The 22,763-nt window shown below is 41.6% G+C and overlaps 1 protein-coding gene across 4 annotated transcripts in view; it reads right to left on the bottom strand.

Annotated features, from left to right (window-relative positions):
• The window catches only part of Cdkal1 (CDKAL1 threonylcarbamoyladenosine tRNA methylthiotransferase), a 560,072-nt gene extending 542,737 nt beyond the window's left edge, over positions 1–17,335 (bottom strand). The window contains exons 1-4 of one of the 4 annotated variants that reach the window (XM_076857924.1): positions 17,250–17,335; positions 16,355–16,398; positions 8,214–8,388; positions 6,477–6,589 (exon numbers count right to left, since the gene is read on the bottom strand). In XM_076857924.1, the coding sequence (XP_076714039.1) occupies positions 6,477–6,589; positions 8,214–8,383 (283 nt within the window). In that variant the 5' untranslated portion in view covers positions 8,384–8,388; positions 16,355–16,398; positions 17,250–17,335. Of the gene's footprint in view, positions 1–6,476; positions 6,590–8,213; positions 8,389–12,377; positions 12,412–12,444; positions 12,528–16,354; positions 16,399–17,249 lie in introns of those variants that run through there. The other 3 variants (XM_076857925.1, XM_076857926.1, XM_076857927.1) reach the window with 3 other exon arrangements.
• Positions 17,336–22,763: the final 5,428 nt, after the last annotated feature.

Here is a 22,763-nt window from a genome sequence, read left to right as displayed (position 1 = left end):
CACTATAGACCTTATTGTAGGAATTTGAATCAGTTTGTAATATAAAATGTAACTCCTTATATTATAAAAAGCCACTTTTCTCAATTTCTGTGTCATCTTGGACTCATTTCAAAATAATGTCCTTAAAAGGTCTTATAGAAAAAAAAGTAAGTTTCTATGTAAATCTGACGTAAACTATATTTAAGAATTTGTTTTAAAAGCACCTTAAGATTTTTTTGAAGATTCATTAGGAAAATACTGGTCACAATATGCCAATAAATCGATATAGTATCTTTACCACAGCACTCTTAAATAACGTATCCATTCAGGTCTATCTGCAGTCACCTAATAATGTCATCACACTTCTGCAAGGTGTACTTATCCCTGAGGCCACAAAGGCCATAGTGAGTTCTCCACAGTTATGTATCAGGTAACAATCAGTTATGTGTCAATGGCCTGTTGAACCGCAGCATTTTAAGATCCAGCTGCATACATGGTTTCCGTTACATTTGCCCACATCCTTCCAAATGAAGGGGTCATTCGTTAATACACAAAACACACCATGCTCTAATTTTCTTACATTTGTTTCATTGCTGTCTTTGGTTTTACTTAGAAAAATCAAGTCTGTTCTCTGTAATTTCCACTTTAAAAATGTCTTTTAACCTCCATAAATTGAGGCTCATCTTCCACAACGTCAACCATCTTTTACTTTGTCACTATTTCCAATCTACTTTCCTTAATAAGAGGGAAATGTGGTGTGAAGAGCAAATCCTCTTAACTCAAATTCCTTCTGAGATCACAAAGGGACTTTTCCTGGCTCAGGCTAGCCATTCCAGAACTCCAGTACAGGATTCCCAAAGTTCATTCACCTGTAAGACAAGGTCTGGTCAAAAAGAGGCTGCATTTACTCTTTTAATCCTAGTTGTGTATTAGACATGCCACAGTGTCACATGCTAGAAAAGTCTCATCCTACATTTAGATTTCTCCAAATTACTTTCTCTCCCAGATCCCAATACTATGAATTGTTTTCTTTTTGTCATCCAGAAAGATAAAACCCCTCTATGACTTTTCTCCTTGAAAGTTGGAGAGAATGGTCAGAAAGTCCCCTGCCACAATTCCAGAGTCACCTCCTGGAACAGTGTGTACCTCCACCACCCTGTGTTATCAGATCCTCTCTAGGCAGCTTTGAATAAATTCTCAGCTTTCTACATGAGAAAGGGGACAAGAACTAGAAATGCATGAGGCTTATGAACAACCTTAGTTCATACAAGTTAATACAGGAAGACTCCCAGGAACCAGGAGAGGAGCCAGCGAGCTGCTGCAAGTCAAACAAGTGCTTTAAATAAAAGAGCTCAAGTCTAGAGTCATCCCATACACAGGAGAGAGATCTTTGTTCTATATATATCTACAGATATATAAATATCATATAGAATACAGAAATCTAAGTATAGAATACAGAAATCCAAGTATATTAAGTAAAAGCTTATAAATTTAGCTTGAATACCCACATAAGGGCAATTTACACACCAGCAGATACAGCTCCTATTTTAAAGCATGAAACATTTTATTTATCTTTATATAACCCTATTGCGTCCAACTTTTAAGCCTTAAAACACTGTTGAAATTCAGAAGTTAGACAAAAAAAGAGGGAAAAAAAGAGAATCTCATGAAAAGGGAAGGGAGACCAGTGGGGTATAGAAAACGGGAATCGGGGAAGGAAGGGTCAGGTACAAGGGTAAAGAGGAAATCAAATTATGCTCTGTGCAGGTGAGAATGTACCCCGAGGAAGCCTGTTACGCATGATTATAATTCACCAATAAAAACTTTATTTTTTAATAATGCTAAGATTCAACTACATCTATAAGCTTACTATTTCAGACACTCTGCACATGATCAGAGTATAATTTATTTCTTCTATAATACCAGATGGATCTCAGAATCTTATAAGTCATCATCTTTGACCTCCAAAAGAAATTCTACAAATGTACCCTAGCTTATTTTTGTTTGTTTCATTCAATTATTCTTTTATGTGGTGCCAAAGATTGAATCCAGTGCCTCACGCATGCTAGGCAAGCACTCTACCACTGAGCCATGACCCCAGCCCCCATTTTTTTTTTTTTTTAGTATACTATTCAACACAAAACTAAATAGCTCATTATAACTACTCGTTACTATTACATATGGTATAATATGAAATCAAAACCCAAAATGTCAGGATATTTTTAAATAACTTTTTTTAAGACAACAAAGTCAGGCCTTTATCCTCAAGAGCATGCTACATAAAAATTTCAAGATAGAGGAGAATTTTTCAGTCTGTATGACATGATACAATATAATCATGGTGAAGATAAAGGAAAAGAAGTTTAAAGAGCAAGTCAACAGCCCTGTACTACGATAAGCAGATGGGTTTTTTTTTTTCCCACTGATTTCCACAAAAGGTTCAAGAAGAATTAAAAAAAAAAAAATTCAAGGATTTTCCATGTGTTTTTCCACTGGTGATGACTTTGTATTTTTATTAAGGAGGTGGGGATAAACCAGGCAGCTCTCAGCTGACATTGCTACCTGTGACTAAAAAACTCACTTCCACCTCCTAACTCGGCAATGAGACTAATATGAGCATGCTCCTGTAGGGCAAATACAATAGTATCTACCCCCATTTCCCCTCCCAGGACCGAAAGCCTTCTAATAAAGGGTCACATGTAAGGAAGGCTCTCAGGAAGGACAAAATCTCAAAAATGTTGGGCAGCAAAAATTCCTCTGATAAAAGCTGTTACTATTGACAGATTTCCGTCTTTTGCACAAAGATAAGGTGGCTAACACAAGTGAGGCTGTGCCCAGTGTTGGCTCAAGCATGCACTAGCTGGGTGAAGTGGCACAGTGCACCGTCTTCTCCCATCTCCATCTCACTCTAAAACTGAGGTACCTCATGCCAGTTGTGTCAGCCGATTCCTGCAATAACACAGTAATGCCCAACACACGCTGTCTTACAACCAAATCAATGCCCCTCCTAGGAATGTATACAAAAATCCTGTCCCCACTGAGAACTGCTCTGCCCAAGATAAGCACAACATGCCTTGGCTTCTCCATTAGTTGCATCCTAGGAGCTGGAGTCTACTGCTTTCTTGCTTTCCACAACATATTAGTGTGAGACTGGGCGTGGTGGCACACACCTATAATCCCAGCAGCTCAGGAGACGGAGGCAGGAGGATTGCGAGTTCAAAGCCAGCCTCAACAACAGCAAGGCACTAAGCAACTCAGCGAGACCCTATCTCTAAATAAAATACAAAATAGGACTGGGAATGTGGCTCAGTGGTCGAGTGCCCCCAGTACTCCAAAAAAAAAAAAAAAAAAAAAAAGAAAGGAAAAAAAGTACCGGGGAGTACTCAAAAAAAGATTAGTCTGAAATGTCAAGGTTGCCAACTCTTAAAGAATACTGACATAAGGAGGCAAAATCTGTCACTTCTTAAAAACTACATACACTCCTACTTTATGTGCAACAAGCATGATTTCTCTAAACACAAAAGGGTTGCTCTAACATCCTTCAAATTCTGATGACTAGTGTGGTTCTTGGATGTTTTTCTTGTGCAAACTTTTCCATACAGATATCCCATTGACCTCAGTTAAAAAAATTTAATGGCACTTCAAGTTAAATGGTCTGAACTAAAGAACATGCTATATTAATCACTCAATTTTAGTAACTTCTATACCCAATAAACTAGTGTTTACGAAGAGAAATTTTCCTTAATTGACATCATTGCAAAGTATTCAGAAGATACAGGTCATAAAAATGCCTTTAAGACAGGTCCTGCTACCGCACTATACAATGGAAAAATAATTATAAGCCCGAGATTTACTAAAATAATTTCTAGATTTGACATGGAACCTGAGGCTTTTCCTTTGCCAAAAACCAAATAAACTTGTCTGCTGAAATCCATGGCTAGTTCATTTCACATCTCTACACCTCCTAGACCCATAACATGTGACAGGTTCAGAGAACATTTACTGAATGAATAAACTATACACAACTTGTACAAAGAAACTATCAAGAATTTTAACAGCCAGCAATTTAAAATGATTGTTTTCTGGAATGAAGGGATTCCAAACTGAACAATTCTGACTTAGCTAAGCTTATCCACAAATATTTCGTATGCATTGCACACATTATTCTCTTGTTTTATGAGCTAGGGCCTCAGTGTCCTTGAGATGGACTCTTTCCCCCACTACACTAACCAAATACACATACTACCATTCACAGCAGGCAACTAAAAACTACACCTAACACAGCTGTATCTACCACAGCCGTATCCAAATGAGAGTGATCCCTGAAGTAGTCACCTTCGAAGACTGAGCCTTTATTTCACTACTGGGTTAGAGACTGGTGATAAATTCTTTAAAGTAACGTTGTTCAACACATCACGTACCTCACTCACCAGATCTGGCCTCTGTCCCGACTATTGCTAACACTAAATATACTCTCAAAATATGAAATTTGCCACCAATGACCACACCAAAAATAATTTGCCAGTATGTCCAAAGGTAAAATTCAAAAGCAATAACCAAAGCATTACTGGGAAAACAGTGGCACCTACGAAAGTGGTTTACTTGGAAAATACATTCCTGGAATGTGTGCATTCAGAGCATACTTCTTAAAAAAGCAATACTATCTGCAGGGGAAGTTTTACCATTTCTCACGATTCTAATTTAATCATGTTTCCATGCATCCACGATATCCTGAGTTTTAGGGACTAATATCATTTCTCCTCTAAGTTTCATTCTTTGAGATGAGAGGTAAGCAAGCACTGATTTCTAATACTTAATCCAAAAGTTATGAACCAGCTTTTTCTTCAAAACTAAAAAGTTTGAAAATAACAGCCAACTTCCCTGGGCCTTTATAAAGTTTTACTATGAATTATTCTCAACACAGTAAAAGCAACTTCAAGTAACTACCCACACAGCTGTTCTTTGCAAAATAGTGCAAACATCTATAACTGCAATTGAGAGCTAATTTTGATTTAATCTTCTGTGTATTGTTTTCAATAATCTCTGTATACGTTATACATAATCTACATTTTGTACCTATTTATATCAATTACACATTTGCTATTTTAGGTCCATATTTTATTAACAAAGACAAATTATTCATTTCTATAAACTCCTACTGCTACATAATAATGAAACCACACAGACATAGGTATAATCCAGAACTCATTTATCTAAATAGCAGATCTACAGAGAGCTGTGGTGGAGCTCAATGCCTAGAATCGGTAAGTTCAAGTTCAATTCTAAGTTCCAATACAAAAAAAAATAAAAATAAATAAGATTTCATTCCAAGTGCCTGACAGAAGCAATCTGGTTTGTATTTCCTAGGCCTCGAGCACCTGGACCAGTGGAGGAAGCAGTCCTGCAGTCTGTTACACATCAGCCACCTCAGAAGGAAAGACGGACTGTGAGCATCTGCAGCAGGCACAGTCAACAGTATGATTATCACAAACAAGTGTAGATAATGCAAGTATGTAAGAGTAACATACTCATCAGCAAAAAAGAAAATTTTATATTCAAACAACTTTTTAAATATTCCCAAATAAAAAAATCAAAATTATGTGTGCAAAGCAAAGATTAACATTCTTAAACATATGAGGACTGTTCTTTTATACAGAAGACAGCCATCATCAGACCAAACAAATGGACTAAATTTAAATCAAAATATATTAAGTCAACATGTGATATCTTTTTAATGTTTTAGGAAATTATCTTAAAGGCTATTTTCTTAATAATAAAACCATACCATTGGAATGTGTTAAAGCATGCCCAGAGTAAAAACTACTAATACAAAAATAATTTGTTTTTGTTTTTGAGGTTTTGTTGTTTTATTTGGCAGTAATGGGGATTGAACCCAGCCCCCAGCCAGGCACACTCTACCAGTGACCTACATCCCCAGATGTTTTTATTTTGTCCTAATCACAAGAAATCAGACAAACTCAGAACACTCTACTAAATAATAGGTCAGTTTCTTTAGAAGTGTCAAGGCAATGAAAGAAGAGGAAAAACAAAAATGGACAAACTGTCACAGATTCAAAGGACCAAGGAGATATCACAATAATGTAAGGTAGGACCTGAACTAGACCCTGGAACAGAAAAAGAAGTTAAAGGAAAAACTGGTAAGACTAAAAGGCTGTGCAGTTTAGACAAGAGTACTGCATGAGTGTTAATGTCCTAGTTTATTAATTACATAAGAGTTATGTAAGGTGGCAACACTAATAGAAGGTGGGTGAAGGGCACACGGGAGCTCTCTGCAGCTTGCTACTTCTCAAATTCTAAACTTCCTTCAAAATAAATGGATATATTTTAAAATAACTTTAAAGATCCTTAGTTTTCTAGGTATAGTAGCTATCATTATTTTGCTTTAAAATCATTCGTTATGCTAAAATACCTGTCGATTGCTGCAACCAGACTCTTTGAAACCTGTAACAGACTTAATACATTACAGAACACATTACCTGTAATTTTATAGCCATAAGCAGCTAGCTGTCCAGCCATATATTCTCCATCTGAATTATTATGTGAGCAACCCCATGTTCGTATCCAAATTTTCTGTATGCCTGGAATAGTGCTGTTTAAAAAATAAATAAGCAGTCTCATTAAGTGTTTTAAAAAAAAAAGGCAGTGGATGATTTCAGAGCATATTACACAAAGCAAACTACAATTAATTCACTGGCTGTTCATTAAAGGCACCAATTAAAAACCTGTTACAAGACGACTAATCAAGATAAACCACAAAAGTTCAAGAATCTCCACATTAAAAAGTGTTTAAAAAAAAAAAGTGTCTGAATTTTTTTTTAATATCTTTTATATGTTGATGGACCTTTTATTTTATTCATGTATTTATATGTGGTGCTAAGAGTCGAACCCAGGGCCTCATGCATGCTAGGCAAGCACTCTACCACTGAGCCACAACCCCAGCCCCTCTGATCTGTATCTTTTTAAAAAATCATTTTTTAGTTGTAGGTGGACATAATACCTTCATTTTATTTTTATGTGATGCTAAGGATCAAACCTAGTGGCTCACGCATGCTAGGCGAGTGCTCTACCTCTGAGCCACAACCCCAGCCCCCTGAATTGTGCTTTTAAATCCTACTACTGACCATACTACCATAACTTCTAAAAAAAATACACACAATAAGAGCACAGAAACTGAATCTAGCAGCAATAGCAAATGAAATAATATATCTTTTCAGACTCCTACATATTAGCTGCAATCATTATCTACTTTAAAAATGAACAATTTAATCAAAATTAAAAACTGTCACCCTACACCATTATTAAAAGTATTCCATCTAGGTGTGCTGGCACACACCCATAATCCCCAGCGACTTGGAGGCTCAGGAGTACAGGTTCAAGGCCAGCCTGGACAATTTAAGAAAACCCTGTCTCAAAATTAAGAATAAAAAGGGACAGGGTAGAATGCAGCTCAGTGGTAGAATGCCCTAGGTTCAATCCCTCATAGTGCAGTTTTTAAAAAGTACTCCATCTATAAAAATAGAGGTTAAAATGTAATATTTTTAGGAAGGGAAAAAAGAACTTATGTTACTTTAATAATTTCAGGTAAAAAGAAACTACCTTAAGGGTGTGTTCAGGACAAATATTATAAACTTCAGTCATAAAATAGAATTTATAAATTTAAAAATTGCTTAAAAGCTTAATGTTCCAGATAAAAATAATCAACTATATTAAAACTTTCTCAACAATATGCTGAACAATTGTAGAGCTCCTTAAAACCTTACAATTTGGCAATCCTTCTTGGCAATGTGGCATTAGAATCTTACTGACTAGAATCCCACCATAACAGTGGAAATGGTAATAACTCTTGTGCCCAATGCCTTAAGCTGGTCTGTAAGTATTCACTACCAAAGATCCAAAACACCTCATAAGAATCACAAATCTCAATAAAATTTTTAATTTACAAGTACCACAGAATTACATACCAATTGCAGTGAAAGAGGTTTCTATTGTTCTGGGCCCTGCCTTCCAAGAACATCCAACTGGACATCCTTTTCTTTAACCAATCACCTTGCCTTGCCAAATTCAAAGCCACTGAAATAGGGGGTGGGGGAACTCTCATGTTTCCTACCAAAAGTCCAAAGAGCCCAAAAAAGAAACCCTATGCAGATCACACAGACTAGTCCTGCCAGCATCTTGCCAGAAATTAAGCTGCACACGTTTCCAGGAAAGCTTACCTGTCACTTGGCGGGCGGTTCTCCTCTTCCGGGAACGTCTGGGTATTGCGCCTTCGCACTTTCGGAACAACCTGCCTTCTTGAAGAATGTCTGTCTTGTGGCTTTGAATCTTCCTGGGACACAATGTCTTCTATGTCATCCAGCAGGGTATCACAGGATGCAGAAGGCATCTTTTCTATCACATAAAGTCATAAACAGCACAAGCTTATGAAATCTGCTTAACACGACATCACCTATAATTTCAGCAAACTAATCAAGCCTGTTAAGTCCACTTCAAGTTTAGAGAAAATGCAGGGGATAAACACAAGGAGACGATCAGAAGTCACACTGATAATGGGACATTCCAAGATTCAACAGAACTATTTCCTCAACAAAGCGACTCCATGGGGAAAAAAGTAAGGCAGGACATCAAGATTAAAGGAAAGGAGCCAGGCATGGTGCCAAGTGCCCATAATCCCAGCAGCTCAGGAGGCTGAGGCAGGAAGATCACAAAGAGCTCAAAGCCAGCCTCAACAAAAGTGAGGTGCCAAGCAACTCTGCGAGACCGTCTCTAAATAAAGCACAATATAGAGCTGGGGATGCAGCTCAGTGGTCCAGTGCTTGGTACCACCGCCCCCACCCCACCCCCCAAAAAAAGATAAAAGGAGATTTAAAAGATTTAAAAGCTCAAGAACTCCACCAGCTTAGGAAGGCGGCCATTGTTGACAGTAATTACCATGGTCTCCAGGGCTTGGAAAAATTCAGTGGCCTTCAGGCAAAGCCTCAGCAGTTTCATGTTGTGTCCCTGGGGGTTGCCACTCTCTATGGCGACTGTGGCTAAGTCAAGACAGGCACATGCAGATGTCTACAGAAATTATGACTGCATGAAAGACTGAGGCCGCTGTCTTTCAAGATGATCTTTAAATATAAAAAATTTATTTGAATTGAGTTCCATGGAAGTTTCTCACTGACCTGTGTCAGCTAAGAAATCATTCCTCTAATTTTGTTAAAAAAAGGTCTAACAACTAATGCAATTCATGTTCTTATTTTATCCAACTATAATAAACTTCGGGAACTAGTTAAAAAAAATCAGAACATGAGCTAGATATTAGATGAGGATATTATTATAAATCATTATTGTCCTTATGTTCAAAACTATTTTTTCTTTAGTTATAGTTGGGCACAATACTTTATTTTACTTATTTTTATGCAGTGCTGAGGATCAAACCTAGGGCCTTGCACGTGCTAGGCGAGTGCTCTACCGCTGAGCCACAACCCCAGCCCTCAAAAACTATTTTTATTGGTACATATTGAACACTTCAAGGTGAAATATCGGGTTTATATTTTATTTTAAAACACCTCAGGAGGTGGCTGGGGTCGTGGCTCAGTGGTAGGGCACTTGCTTAGCACAGCAGAGGCACAGGTTCAAATCACGTAAAATTGTGTTGTATTGTGTCCAACTATATTTTATTTATATATATATCCACCTCAGATTTTCCTCAGGGGGAAAAAAAAAACAGATTAGCCAGGGGCATTGGCATATGCCTGTAATCCCAGCAGGAGGCTGAGGAAGGAGGATCACAAGTTCAAAGCCAGCCCCAGAAGCTTAGTGAGACCCTAAGCAACTTGGTGAGGCCTTGTGTCAAACAAAAAAAAGGGTTGGGGATGTGGCTCAAGTGGTTAAGTGTCCCTGGGTTCAATCCCTGGTACCGAAAAAATAAAAGATCAAAAACATTTTTAACTCTGAAAACCAGAAAATAGGTAGGTTTCTTCTGTTAAATGCTATTGTACTTTTTATACCTTTATTTCACTTACTTATTCTTTATTCTTCTGTGGTGTGGAACCCAGGGCCCCACACATGCTAGGCAATCACTTTGCCACAAAACTACACCTGCAGCCCAACAACAGCTATTTGGTGTTCATTATATCATGATACCTGATATAATGAATACCAAATTTTTGGGAATTAAAGAAGATGTGGACACAGCTTCCAGGTAGACACACATTCCTCACAGAAAGCACAACTTTGGAGTCATACGTCAAAGAAAACATGAGACTTTGAAAGAAGGCACACTAGCTAGGGACCTCAGAACCCTGGAAAAGGACAGCAAGTTCTTTGGGTTCTCTTTTGCCTCCTATATCCAAACTTGAGCCGAAGCAGCCAGCAGTCCAGGATGCCCACAGGTGCAGACAACGCAGGTCCAACAAGTCAGCCTCTCATCAGGAACCAGAAGAGGGGAAGCTTGGATAATCGCCGATCTCCTCCAGCCTCAGCCCCACACACGCACTGTAGTCCCACCCGCAGGCAGTCATAGGGTCAAGTGGGGAGCCCAACTTCCCCCTACACGATGCCCTGACACGCCCCACGAGAGTAGAGACACAGAAGGCCAGGCGAGGACCCCGACTTCTGAACCAACCAACAATGAGGCCCACAGTTGTCAGTGTAGACCAGACTGAAATGCGAGTCTGGAGCCCTTCACAGGGTGGGCGCAGCAGACAGCCCAGGAGGCACACGGCAGCACTAGCCTCCCTCTATGGTGAGCAAGTGGAAGCAGAGGGGGCTAATCTGCCCACAGAAGACAAGGGCTCCCAAGCTGGATGCGTCCACGCCCACCCACCGCATGCTGACCTGTTCTCAGCGGTGTCACTGAACCAGCATCCAGAGCCTGTGTTCTCAGGTGCCTCAAGCCTTCCTGATGAAGGTCCCTTCTCTTCACACCAGATTCCCATCTTTCCACTCATATCACTCAACTAACAGTGGCTTCCAGCCAGGCTCATTTTGTGCCCTTTGTAAAGTGTTCTTTACAACAAATTATGTGCCGTCCATCAGACAAATGAATGTTTGAAACTCATCTAGTTTTATTGTTAGTAAGAAATAACCCAAATGTCCACCGTTAGGCCTGGATGTAATCAACATACATAATCCATGGTCAAAGTAGGACTGTCAATCCCAGCCCTCTCCTTCCCTAAAGCAAGGACAAAGCACAGGACCCAAGCCCCACTCCGCCAGTCACCTGTCTCCTTGGGCACAGTGATAAGTCACCGATTGGTCAGGACAAGCCCAGCCAACCAGAAAGGACTGCAAGGTCTTCTGAGCCACAGCTAATAGAAGAGATGGCTTCTCTACTCCTTCAAGTGGCTAAACTGGAAGGATGTCAACTTTGGGATCCCAGGGGCCATCTTGCCTGCCACAAGGAGGAAGCCTCGCGAAGGAACAAAGCCTAATAGGAGCCAGGGAGAGAAACAGCCACACTGATGCCATTTGAGCACCTGGACCCAACCAGTGCTTGAACCCTGGTGCAGCCCACTTCTGCCCAACCACGTGAGCCATTAAATTCCCTGAGACTTAAATTAGTTTGAGTTGGGCTTCCTGGTCTTGCAAACAAGAGCCCAGGTACAGCCCAGGTAAAGTGAAATGAACCAAATTTCAGGCTTTTTTATTTAATATTTTTTAGTTGAAGATGGACACAATACCTTTATCTTTATGTGGTGCTAAGGATCGAACCCAGTGCCTCATGCCTGCTAGGGGAGCGCTCTTCTCCTGAGCCATAACCCCAGTCACCAGTTAGTCTTTACCAGTTACTCTTGAAGTCACTCTGGGGAAAAAGTCTTCAGCGGAATTTGGGAAATTCTGCCTCCTTTTATATGCACTGTGTACATGATTAAGAACTGTGAAGAGCTGCAGTCAGGAAACTTTAAACTCATTATCTTAGGAATTTTCTAAGATTTCTTTTCTTACAGATCTCCTTAGACTAAAAGATGGCCCTGAAACAGCAGGCCCGACTGGCGCAGCCCCTTCACCCCCTGCCCCTGCACATACGGTGGCCTCTTGCCTTTACCGGGACATGGTCTCTTCACCCCAGCACTCTCCCTTCCAACCACCACTCCTGAAGGCAACCCTTCTACTCTCTAGGTCAGCCCGGACCCCGGCAGTGCTCCCTCTTCCCCACCACTGATCGCCCTCCATGGAATCAAGATCTATGGATACACACTGTTTCTACTACTTCTCTCATTTAAAAGACAATAAATCCCTCTCATGAACCCACTGCTCCTCTCAGCTCACCTTTAAAGAGAAGCTCCCTGTATTTACTGTCTCCAATTTCCCCCTCCCATTCTCACGAGCCAGACTCTTACACCCACCACTCCACCAAAACGGCCCTCAGGAAACCCGCCAATGATACAGACCATGACCAACACTCAGCCGGCTGATGAGACGCCATTTGTGGCATCTGACAATACCGACCACTCTCACCTCAAGGCACTCTTCTCCACGGGCCCAGGATGCCCTTTCCTCATTCTCCTCTTCCAGGGGCCAGCCTCCAGGGGCCAGCCGGCTCAGTCCCTCTCCCCCTGGGACGCCCATGGCTCCCTGACAGGAGCTCTTCTCTGTTTACAGGCACTCCGTGGTGATCTCATCCCGTCCTGTGGCCTTGAAATACCAACTGTGTGCTTATATAACAGCCCCGCTCTTCCCCGAACTTCTGACTCAGATGTCGGACTGCCTGCTGGACATCCCTGCTTGAATGTCTATCAGCCATTTCAAAGTTCAACAGTCAGCCAGAACTTGGACTCTCCCAGCTTCCCCCACCCCAACCTCCTCATACCAATATGATTATCCGACTCCTTCCTTTCCCTCACCCCAAATTCAATCCACCAGCAAAATCCTATTGGTGTTACCTTTAAGATATATTCAGAATCCACCTGTGAGCAGAGCCCTGTCACAGTCGCTCCTGCCTGGAGGGCTCTTCCTCCACAGCCGAGTCCGTTCACTCCAGCCCTTCACGTACTTGCTCACACGTCACCAGCGAGGCCTTTGCAAGCCACCCTTGCAAACTTCCCATCCTTCCCAATCTTTTCTTTAACCACATACTTCATCACCTGCTTACGGGCTTTTGCTGCCTCTTTGTTCTAGAATATTTACTCATGGGGGTGAGGGCTTTTGCATGCTTTGTTCACAGCTTTATCTCAGAAGCCTGGAACTATATCCAGCACCAGGTTCTAAATATTTTAGTGTAGACAACAGTTTTTTTTTTTTTTTTTTTTTTTTAAACAAGATATGGAGCTGGCTACCTCCCTCTTCCACCTCCCACTATTTCAAATTTTGGGGGAGGTACTGGAGATTGAACCCAGGAGCACCTCCCAAGCCCTTTTTTTAAATTTAGAGACAGCGTCTTTCCAAATTGCTAGGTGCCTCGTTAATCTGCTGAGGCTGGCTTTGAACACATAATCCTCCCGCCTCAGCCTCCCAAGTTGCTGGGATGACAGTCGTGAGCTACGGCGCCCGGCTTGGGTATTCTGAGTAAGTCAAATTCGTCTACTCCAAGGCCTTCACACTTGTCCTCCCAACACTGGACATTCAGCCCCCGGTCCCTGCATGGCTCGCTGCCCGCTTCTCTACCGCTGATACCTCCTCAGCCTTCACTGGCTGCCTGCCTAAACACCTGCACCGCCCAGGTGTCCTCACCACCCCTGCTTGTTGCGCCGTGCTTCTTCACAGCACTCACCGACACCTTCCACGAGCCTCGTGTCTCATTACAGCTCACGTTCCATAGACACAGGTGTCGCCTCTTTTCCACCACTCTCTCCAACACCTAAGGGCGCTGAGCACACAGCGGCGTGTAACAGTCATTACCTGACTACCAAGCTTGCATAAATAGAGGGCAAGGTCATGCCTTTCAGAGTTTGAGAACTACTGAAGGACTCCGAATAACCAAATGACAAATTAAAAGCAATACTTTTGTAAGAAGTACACAATGTTTACATCCATACACAACTGAGTACAGATCCACCGAAGGGAAACAGAATGGAAAGAGGGGTGGAAGGAGTTTACTGCAGGAGACACGCCACGCCATTACAGACTTAAGGAAGCAGGGAGTATTGCTAAGCTCCTTACGTTATAGAACTGGAGTCCAGAGTGGAGCTAAAATTAGAAGGCAGGCTTCCTCGAAATACCATGCTCTTCCCCCTGTGGCTCGGCCTCACTGGCAAAGAGCAATGCAAGAATCTAATGTATCACCGAGGGGCAACACGTGCCAGAAAATGGGAAAAGGAAAAACAGGCTATTAACTTAAATACAAATATCGGGACACATGGGTGGACACCTGTAATTCCCCAAAACTCGGGAAGTTGAGGCAGGAGGATTGCAAGTTCCAAGCCGGCCTAGGCAACTTGGTAAGACCCCATCTCAAAATATAAGAGGGGCCAAGGATATAGCTCAGGAATAGGAAGTCTCAGACTAGGTCCTCAGTATCACAAGGAAAAAAAAAAAAACAGCTAATAAAAATGGGAAAGTATGTACAACCGAACTAAAAGCTGATTGTTTCAATACTTGCTATTTTTCTCCACTTCACAGATTACACTGACAAAAGGCCTTTACCTGAAAACATGTATAAAATGGGTTTCAAAGGGACTGCAGGGCAACTCAGCAATCCATTTGAAAGTTTGAAACCTGTATATCCTTTGACCCAACAATTCTATTTCTAGAAATTCCCTTTGGCTGGGGACAAAGGAAATGACTATAACGTGATGTAGAGGTTCCTAAACCTGGCTGCATATCATGAGCACATACACAATCTCATTCATCACCATGAGAAGTTCTGACCTCAAACAAACTGATAGAAGGAATTAAGCCCTCAAGAAAAATTTTAATCAGTAATAAAAATGAAAGTTTGGGTATAAAAGAAAAGGAAGACAACATTTAAATAAGGCAACAGAATCATACAAAATTATTTTCTCAAAGGCAGAGGCAATCAAGTCTGATAAAGGGAATAGTAAATCAGAGAAAAGGGGAAATTCTGACAACAGACACTATCCTAGACCAACGTTCACTTACCTGGGAGAGTTATCACGGAGCCTTCAGAACATCACACACCCAGGCTCCGGTCTGACTCAGAATCTCCGAGAGGCACAAGAACTTAAAAGCCGCCCAGGTAAGCCTGGGGGTGGAGCTCAGCAGCCACCCAGGCTCAGCACACTGGAGGCCCCGGGGATGAATTCCCAGCACGTGGAAAAAAAAAAATCCCTCCCAGATGCTGCCACTAATCATCCCTAATTGAGAACCACAGAAAGGCAGGATGGCACACTCCTGTAATCCTAGCTTCTCAGGAGGCTGAGGCAGGGGGATCTTGAATTCTAAAGGCAGCCTCAGCAACTTAGAGAGAGTCCAAGCAACTCGGTAAAAAACTGTCTCTAAATATTTAAAACATAAAAATAGGATGAGGATGTCTCAGTGGTTAAGCACCCCAGGTTCAATCCCTGATACCAAAAAAAAAAAAAAAAAAAACCCACAGAGTTCTCCTTCAGCAATGGTAGAAGCCCTTTGAGTGTTCATTCTAGCCACCTGAGGAGCTTTTGAAAATTAGCAACAATTTGTGTTTAATCCCCAGCACCAATAAAAAAGACAAAAAGAAAATTACCAACAACTAAGCCCGAGACGTGTCCCGTGGTTCAGGGAGGGGTTTTATGGAGTAGAGGAGAACACAAAGTGAACAGGCAGCACCTGGCCCCCTGCCCAATTTCAGTCCAAATCCTAAGGATAAGCCCAGATCAGTGGTGCACACCTGCCATCCCATCGATAGAGGATGAAGCAGGAGGATCGCCAAACAACCCAAATTACAAACTACCCAAAATAAATTTTGGTTGAAGGATCTGAGCAGACATTTCCAAAAAAAAGATACACAAATGGCTGATAAACACATGAAAATATGATAATCCCATTAGCCACTAGGCAAATTAAAACCACAATGATCAACCACTTGGAATAAAATGAACAGATTAACTATATTGACAACACTTGAGTAAGATCACCCAGAGAGAAAAACAGAGGTAGAAGGGGTACAGAAACAAACCTCAAAGAACTCCAAATTTCACTGTCAAGCAGAGCAAAATGAGCCTATAAGAGAAACCAAGCAGCAGCTACCAAAGAAGGTAAGCATGCCAAAGATGGCAAAAGAAGAGAACATGTGAAGGAGGTGAATATGGTCAGCACTGTTGAATAAAAATGAAAGACTAAAATAAATGAAAATGTCCCTTGGACTTAATGATATAGAAATCATCGTGTTTTCATGAAATGATGGCAAATTACTAAGAAATTGGGCTACCTTTCTGCAATGCTAATGTGCAATATGGCACTCAAACATAAAAGATTTAGAGTAAATCAGTACCTTAATTATTTGCAATTAGTCTCAAGTCCTCTTGAAAGATGAGTCTGGAAAATAAAAACTGATTAGAAAATGCAAGTCCTCAATACGCTCACAAAACCACTGTAAGGACTCTTCAAAACTACCTAGGAAGGCCTTTCTGTACAGCGGGGTTAATGAAGCTCCACGCCTGGCTTGCTGCTTACAGAGGCTGCCGGTGCAGACACCTGCCTACCTGCATCTGGCCCTCTGACAAGATGCTACCCACTGCTGCAAGACCTCGGGCGGTCGCAGTAACCCACAGCTACACACAGGAAGCAGGTACCGACCAGGCGTGCAGATCGCCTCCCAGATCACACCAAGGAGACGTGTCCCGAGGTTGGGGTGGGGGGCGGTTATGGAGTAGAGAACACAAAGTGAACAGGCAGCACCTGGCCCTCTGCCCGACTGAGTCCAAATCCTTACTAAGGATAAGCCCAGATCAGTGGCGCACACCTGTCATCCCCGCGACAGAGGCTGAGGCAGGAGGATCGCCAAGTTCAAGGCCAGACTTGCAGTTTGGCGAGGCCCCGTCTCACCGTCGGAAACGGACGGGCTGGGCTGGGGCTCCGGGGGAGCGCCCGGGTGTCGACGCCGGTCCCCGGCGGGTCAGCCGGACACCTGCGAAGGTCCGTCGCCCCACGAATCAGCCACGCAGGCAGTGGGAGGACAAATGAAGCAGGCCAACTGCGGACCCGGGATCTAGATGGCCAGACGCGCCGGCCAAGGCTGCGGCCGAAGACCCGATCCCCGCCGACCCCGGTCCCAGCTGGTGGCAGAGACTGAGAGCGATCGGCGCGACCACGACAACCGCAGAAACGAGGCTCTGCCACAGAAGTGGTGCAGGTCACATTCTGACCGCAGTAGGGAAATAACTCACCTTTCCAAAGTGGGGGAAATGTACCTGCCGCTTTCCGGAAACTGCACGGAGTTTACAAGGAGCGCGCCATGACACTGACGTCCCGCCACGTTTATGTACGCATGCTCGGCGACGGTGGCCCTGAGAGTTCAAATTGCGTCACTGCTGAAAGCGCGACTCCCGGTTGAACTCTACTTAGTAATGCTTGAGTTTCCAGTTCCTTTGGTTGCAAGAGCCAAAATAAGTCCCCAAGTCCTCAGAGTTCTTAGAATCGCCGACTGACTTAACTCCCGAGCTCTTGCAACTTGTCAGGAACTGTGCGAAGCACTTTACATAAACATAATCTCTCTATTTATTTATTATTAGTGTTCCTGGCTTACACCCACAGTTCCTCTACCAGAGTGATGCTCCCTAGGCCCAATCCACTTCTGACTCCCAGAGAAACTGCTGTCCTCGCTGTATTTTGGTAGTTTGACCAAACTTTGGTAGGAAGGATAAAGAAGAGTTGGAAGATTAAATCTAATATGAATCATTTAACACCCAGGCAGTTCCTACGTCCCTGCAATGGACTGTACTGATTCTGACCTTTATATAAGTTATCTCACTTTATTAGTATTTGCCCAAGACAGTATATTTATTCGACTTTGTTTACCAGAAAAGTTTCTCCAGCTTAAAAAGTGGAGGAAGCAGACTGTTAACAGGAGTCAGAAATCGTGTCCTCTGCCCCACTTTGAGTATCATCACAATTTGAGGCAATTATTTTGCAAATGTCTCTCCTAGTATGTCTTTCCTAGTATACCTCATCTACTCCAAATTCCACCTTTTGCTCATCCATTCCCACAAGACAATCTAAATTGTGACTTGGGACCCATCTGTAACCCTTACCTACTAGAATTATGCATGAGTAAATTACTCTGGTTCTTTCATTACACCAAAAGTAGGCACTGGCTCATCTTGGTTGTAATTCCACTACCTAACACAAAACCTTGAATTTATAGCCTCTCAATAAATATTTGTTGAATGAATGAATGAATGAATGAATGATTCTACTTCTTTTCCCCACGATCTAATTGAATTGGGTTAAGAAAATTGTACTGAGTGTGCGCCCCTTTACTGCAAGCACTGTGATAGGCTTTGGAGCTACGGAGAAAGAAAGAGACTTCCATGGTGGTTGTAGGCTACTGGGAAGAAGCAGTTTTGGTAGAGAGTGGCAAAGAGGAGCGCACAGGACAAAGGTGTAGTGAGGGAGATAGGCAGATTCACTCCAGGATGGGGGAGAGCAAATCCATGGAGGCCTGGAACTGTGGACGGTTCAACACTGTAAAGCAGAACGAGTGAGACAGGAGAGGTCAGCTGGAGAGGGGCAGGGCAGGAACAGATTCAGGTGAACCTTGTGCAGTAAACCATGGACATTAGTCCTAGCCATGGATTTATTAGGCAGCATGCAGTATCTGAGCAAATTATTATCTCAGGAGAACAGGTTTGAGGACAGTACTTCAGGCACAGAGGAATAGTGAAGGCCTAAAGTGGGCTGTTAACTGTGAGGAGTGGGGAGGGAGGATGGACCAGGAGAGCTACTGAGGAGGTAGAATCAGCGAGACTTAGGGATCTCTGGTTGTAAACGGAGAAGATGCAAGAACGTCTCCAGGTTTTTGGCTGAAGCAATCAACCCAGATTCCTCCTCCAGGAAATCTGCTCTTCAGATACTTTTAGTCTAAACCATTTGAAAAGCCAGGGACCCTGCCTCTAGGAATCTCTCTTAGAGAAATGACATATGTTCCAAGTGTTTTTGAAGCATCTCTTATAATAGCAAGAGTAGAAACCCTCTCCAGCTCCTCAACAGAGAATTGCCTACATGCATTTATAGTATCTGTACAGCTGTTGGAAAAGAATGAGATGCTTTTAATCTGCGACACAAGATTATTTCTTAAATGGAAAAAGCAACTTGCAAGAAAGGAAGTGCAGGGTTGTATATAGTAATTGGAGTAAAATATACGTATTATTTCTGGCAGGATATATAAGTAACGGGGTATGGGGTTGTCCCTGAGATAAAGCACTAAGAGAACAAGGTAGCTCAAAGGAAATGTTCTTTTCCTTACTTTATCATTTCATACCTTTTATGTTTTGCAAATGTGTTATTTATCCAAAAAGTGAATTACAAAAAAACAGATTTTATAAGAAAAATTAAAATAACATTTGAGAGTTTATCTGTTGTATTGTAATATTATTCAACAATTATTTTGAGATTTAACTTTATAGTAATATTTAAGTTTTAAATCTCCAATTCGGTGAGATAAATTTAAAATATAATTTATCGTTTTAATTATGTTAAGTAGGCAATTCTGTGCCATTAAGTACGTTCATTTTTGTGTAACCCTCACCACCATCCGTCTCTGGAACTTCTTCATCTCCCCACCCTTCTTATTTCTCCCTCTCCCCAACTACTGGCAAGTGCCCTTCTGCTACCTGTTTCCATGAAGTTGACTACTCTAGGTGACTCATATAACTGGACTCGTACACTATTTGTCCTTTTGCAACTGATTTATTGCACTCATTCTTATACCTGTGAAGTTCGTTCATGGAACATGTCAGAATGTCCATCCTTTTTAAGGCTGAATAATATTCCATTGCAGGTATAGACTACATTTTGTTATCAATTTTAAACTTTCATGCATTATTTCTCAAATCAGATTATAAAATAGATACACCAAAAATAATATACCTCATTTTATCATTGTTTTCTCAGCCCACAATTTTACACTAATGCTTACCAAATGTTTAGCAGTGGGCAAGCCAATATAGACAAAGACACATTAAAATGCAAATGAACCTATAAAATAATGGGGAAAGCTAAATTTGGGGAGCACTTTTAAATGTGTACCAGTAACCATGTTAAGCCCTCTTTGTGGATAACCATCCTTACTCATCCCTAGAGCTCTGAAGTAGCCCTACTTAGTTCTAGTTCTTATTATCAGGAATATTGTCTTCTTAGCATCCTCTCTCTCAGGCTATGCTGTCAAACGTTTTAACAATTCTGTGAGTACTTCGAAAGAAGCTGTGTACTTCCATTAATAATAATGCAAAATTTCAAATTAAAAAAATATTGGCAAGAAAACAGAAAGGAATGATAGAGAATGTATGGAATAAAATCCATATGCCTTCAGAATGATCTGATGTTTTATATTAGTCTGATAATGAAAATGGAAGGGAATTGTGAGCAATAATAAAATGAGAGAATCTTTACTATCTCAGACATGAATTAAGCAAGAATAAAATAAAATAAATTTCAAAGTAGGAACATGTATTTAGATTTTGCTTATGATTTGAGCAATTAGCCATTGTACTTATAAATGTATGTCAATCAATATCCTTTTATGAGGAATAATTCATGTATTTAATTCACTATTGAAAAGTGATTTTAAAAAGTTAACATGAAATTTTCAGTGTGGAATATTAGATACACAGTAAAAAAAGATTTAAAACAGGTTAATCTAGTTCTTATGTCAGAGATGGAAAGAATAATAATGCTGTTGTTAAAGTTCAGTAAGTCACTGTGCATGCACAAGTATATTGTTATTTATATTAGCTTTTCATTGCATATGACAAAAATCCAGCCCTAATGTTTTTTCCAAGCTAGAGACAGACCCCAGTGCCTTGTGCCTGCAACGCAAGTAGGCTATCACTGAGCCACATGCTACCACCCGGCTCCAATTTTTCTTATGTAAGAGGTTAGCTTGGCACATGTCAATCAGTGGTACATTACATAGTGATCTGAATTCAATCTAATAAATTGGGAGTCAGAATAAAGTTCCCCACCTGGACACCATACAACTAAAGTGGTTTTTCTAGGAGGATTTATCAAGTGTGTTACACAAATCCAAAAAGAAAGATGTTGATGGTAAAGACAGAAGAAAATAAAGAAGAATGTAATTGCTAGGTCAAAAGAAAAATCAATGAAATGGATGAATGCATCAATGTGGAGGGTAAAAGAGAAGGCTGCTGCTGTTCCTAAATAAACTGATCGAAGGTAATAGAAAAGCTTGACATGAAATAGCCTCCTTTGTATGTGCCCCGAGTATGCTCCTTGTAATGTGACCACTAGGGGTCAGAGTGCTATACTTCTAATATCAGCCATCCTAACAGTTTATGCAAACCTGTTTGGTTCAATTCCATAATTAATTCTATCTTTCACTCTCCCACTCTCAGTACAAGTGGTGTAGAGGCTGTACAAGTGGCCCGTGGCCCAGGACCTTGCAATGAGAGCACCACATTCTCTTGCCAGAGGGCATGTAACCCACACCAGACCAGAGCACATTCTGGGCTCAGCATCAACTGCAAGAATCCGAGGCTGAAGTCTCCAGACCTGCCATGAGGAGGACTCATGCCTGACACCAAAGCTATCTCAGAGGAAAGCAGGGGTGACTGATGAGAGAGAGGTCAGCGAGTTCCAAAAAGGACCTACGGCCCTTGTACCCGCCGTACCCGGAGCTGAGCGCTTCAGTTTTGTGAATAAAAGTCTCCACTTTTCTTCCCTTAAGCTAATTAAAATGGGTTTTTATGATTTTCAACCAAAAGAGTTCTGGCTAAAGCTCCTATTCTCTTAAAGATTAAAAATAACAATATGAGTCAGGTGCAGTGGTGCACGCCTGTAATCCCAGTGGCTCTGGAGGCTGAGGCAGGAGGATCCCAAGTTCAAAGCTGGCATTAGCAACTTAACCAGGCCCTAAGCAACTTAGCAAGACCATGTCTCTGAATAAAAGATAAAAAGGGTTGGGGAAGTGGCTTAGCAGTTAAGTGGTTAATCCCTGGAATAATAATTCGAATCTGTTGTCTAACTCCCTAATTGCTTATAAGTGTCAGAGGGAAACATGTTTTCTCCATCCTTCTGTAATGCATGACTCAATATATAACAAATTCGTTAAGTTATATAATAACACATTTATTGCACATATGCAGTATACTAAGCACTGTTCTCAGTGCTCAGGAAACAGAACATACCAATGTCCTGCCCTTTTAAGCATTTATATGCTAGCGGGAAGAGACGGACCAAACAAACATGACGTTAAGATCGCATTACATGTTCAGTGGTGATAAAGATGGCCAAAAAATGACAGCAGATTACAGAGAACCAAGAACCAGAGCTTGAGATTCTTAAGGATGGAGGTCAGAGTAGGTTCATTGAGAAAAAAGGGCCTCCAAAAAAAAAAAGGCTTGGAAGGGGGGAGGGAGTGAGCCAAAGACATTCAAGAAAAAGAGTCCAGCTGGTGAGAGAGCCCTGATAGGAGAGTCCTGGCCTGCTGGAGGAGCAGCGGAAGCCCAGAGTACTTGGGATGGAGTGAGGCCGAGTAGTAACAGAGGAGGTCAAACGAGATCCTGGAGACAGTGAAAGAAACCAGATCGTGGAGGACCTCATCCTTGGCTTTTACTCGGAGAAGAAAAGAATTGCAGGGCCGGGGTTGTGGCTCAGCCATCAAGCACTCGCCTGGCAAGCAGATCAGGGAGGGAAAGGGAAGGTACTAGAGAATGAAACTGATC

This window comes from Callospermophilus lateralis, chromosome 6 (genome assembly GCF_048772815.1).
Source record: "Callospermophilus lateralis isolate mCalLat2 chromosome 6, mCalLat2.hap1, whole genome shotgun sequence".
NCBI classification, from domain to species: Eukaryota; Metazoa; Chordata; class Mammalia; order Rodentia; family Sciuridae; genus Callospermophilus; species Callospermophilus lateralis.
Note: the sequence above shows the minus strand (reverse complement) of the source record. Positions and strands in the feature narration are given on the sequence as shown.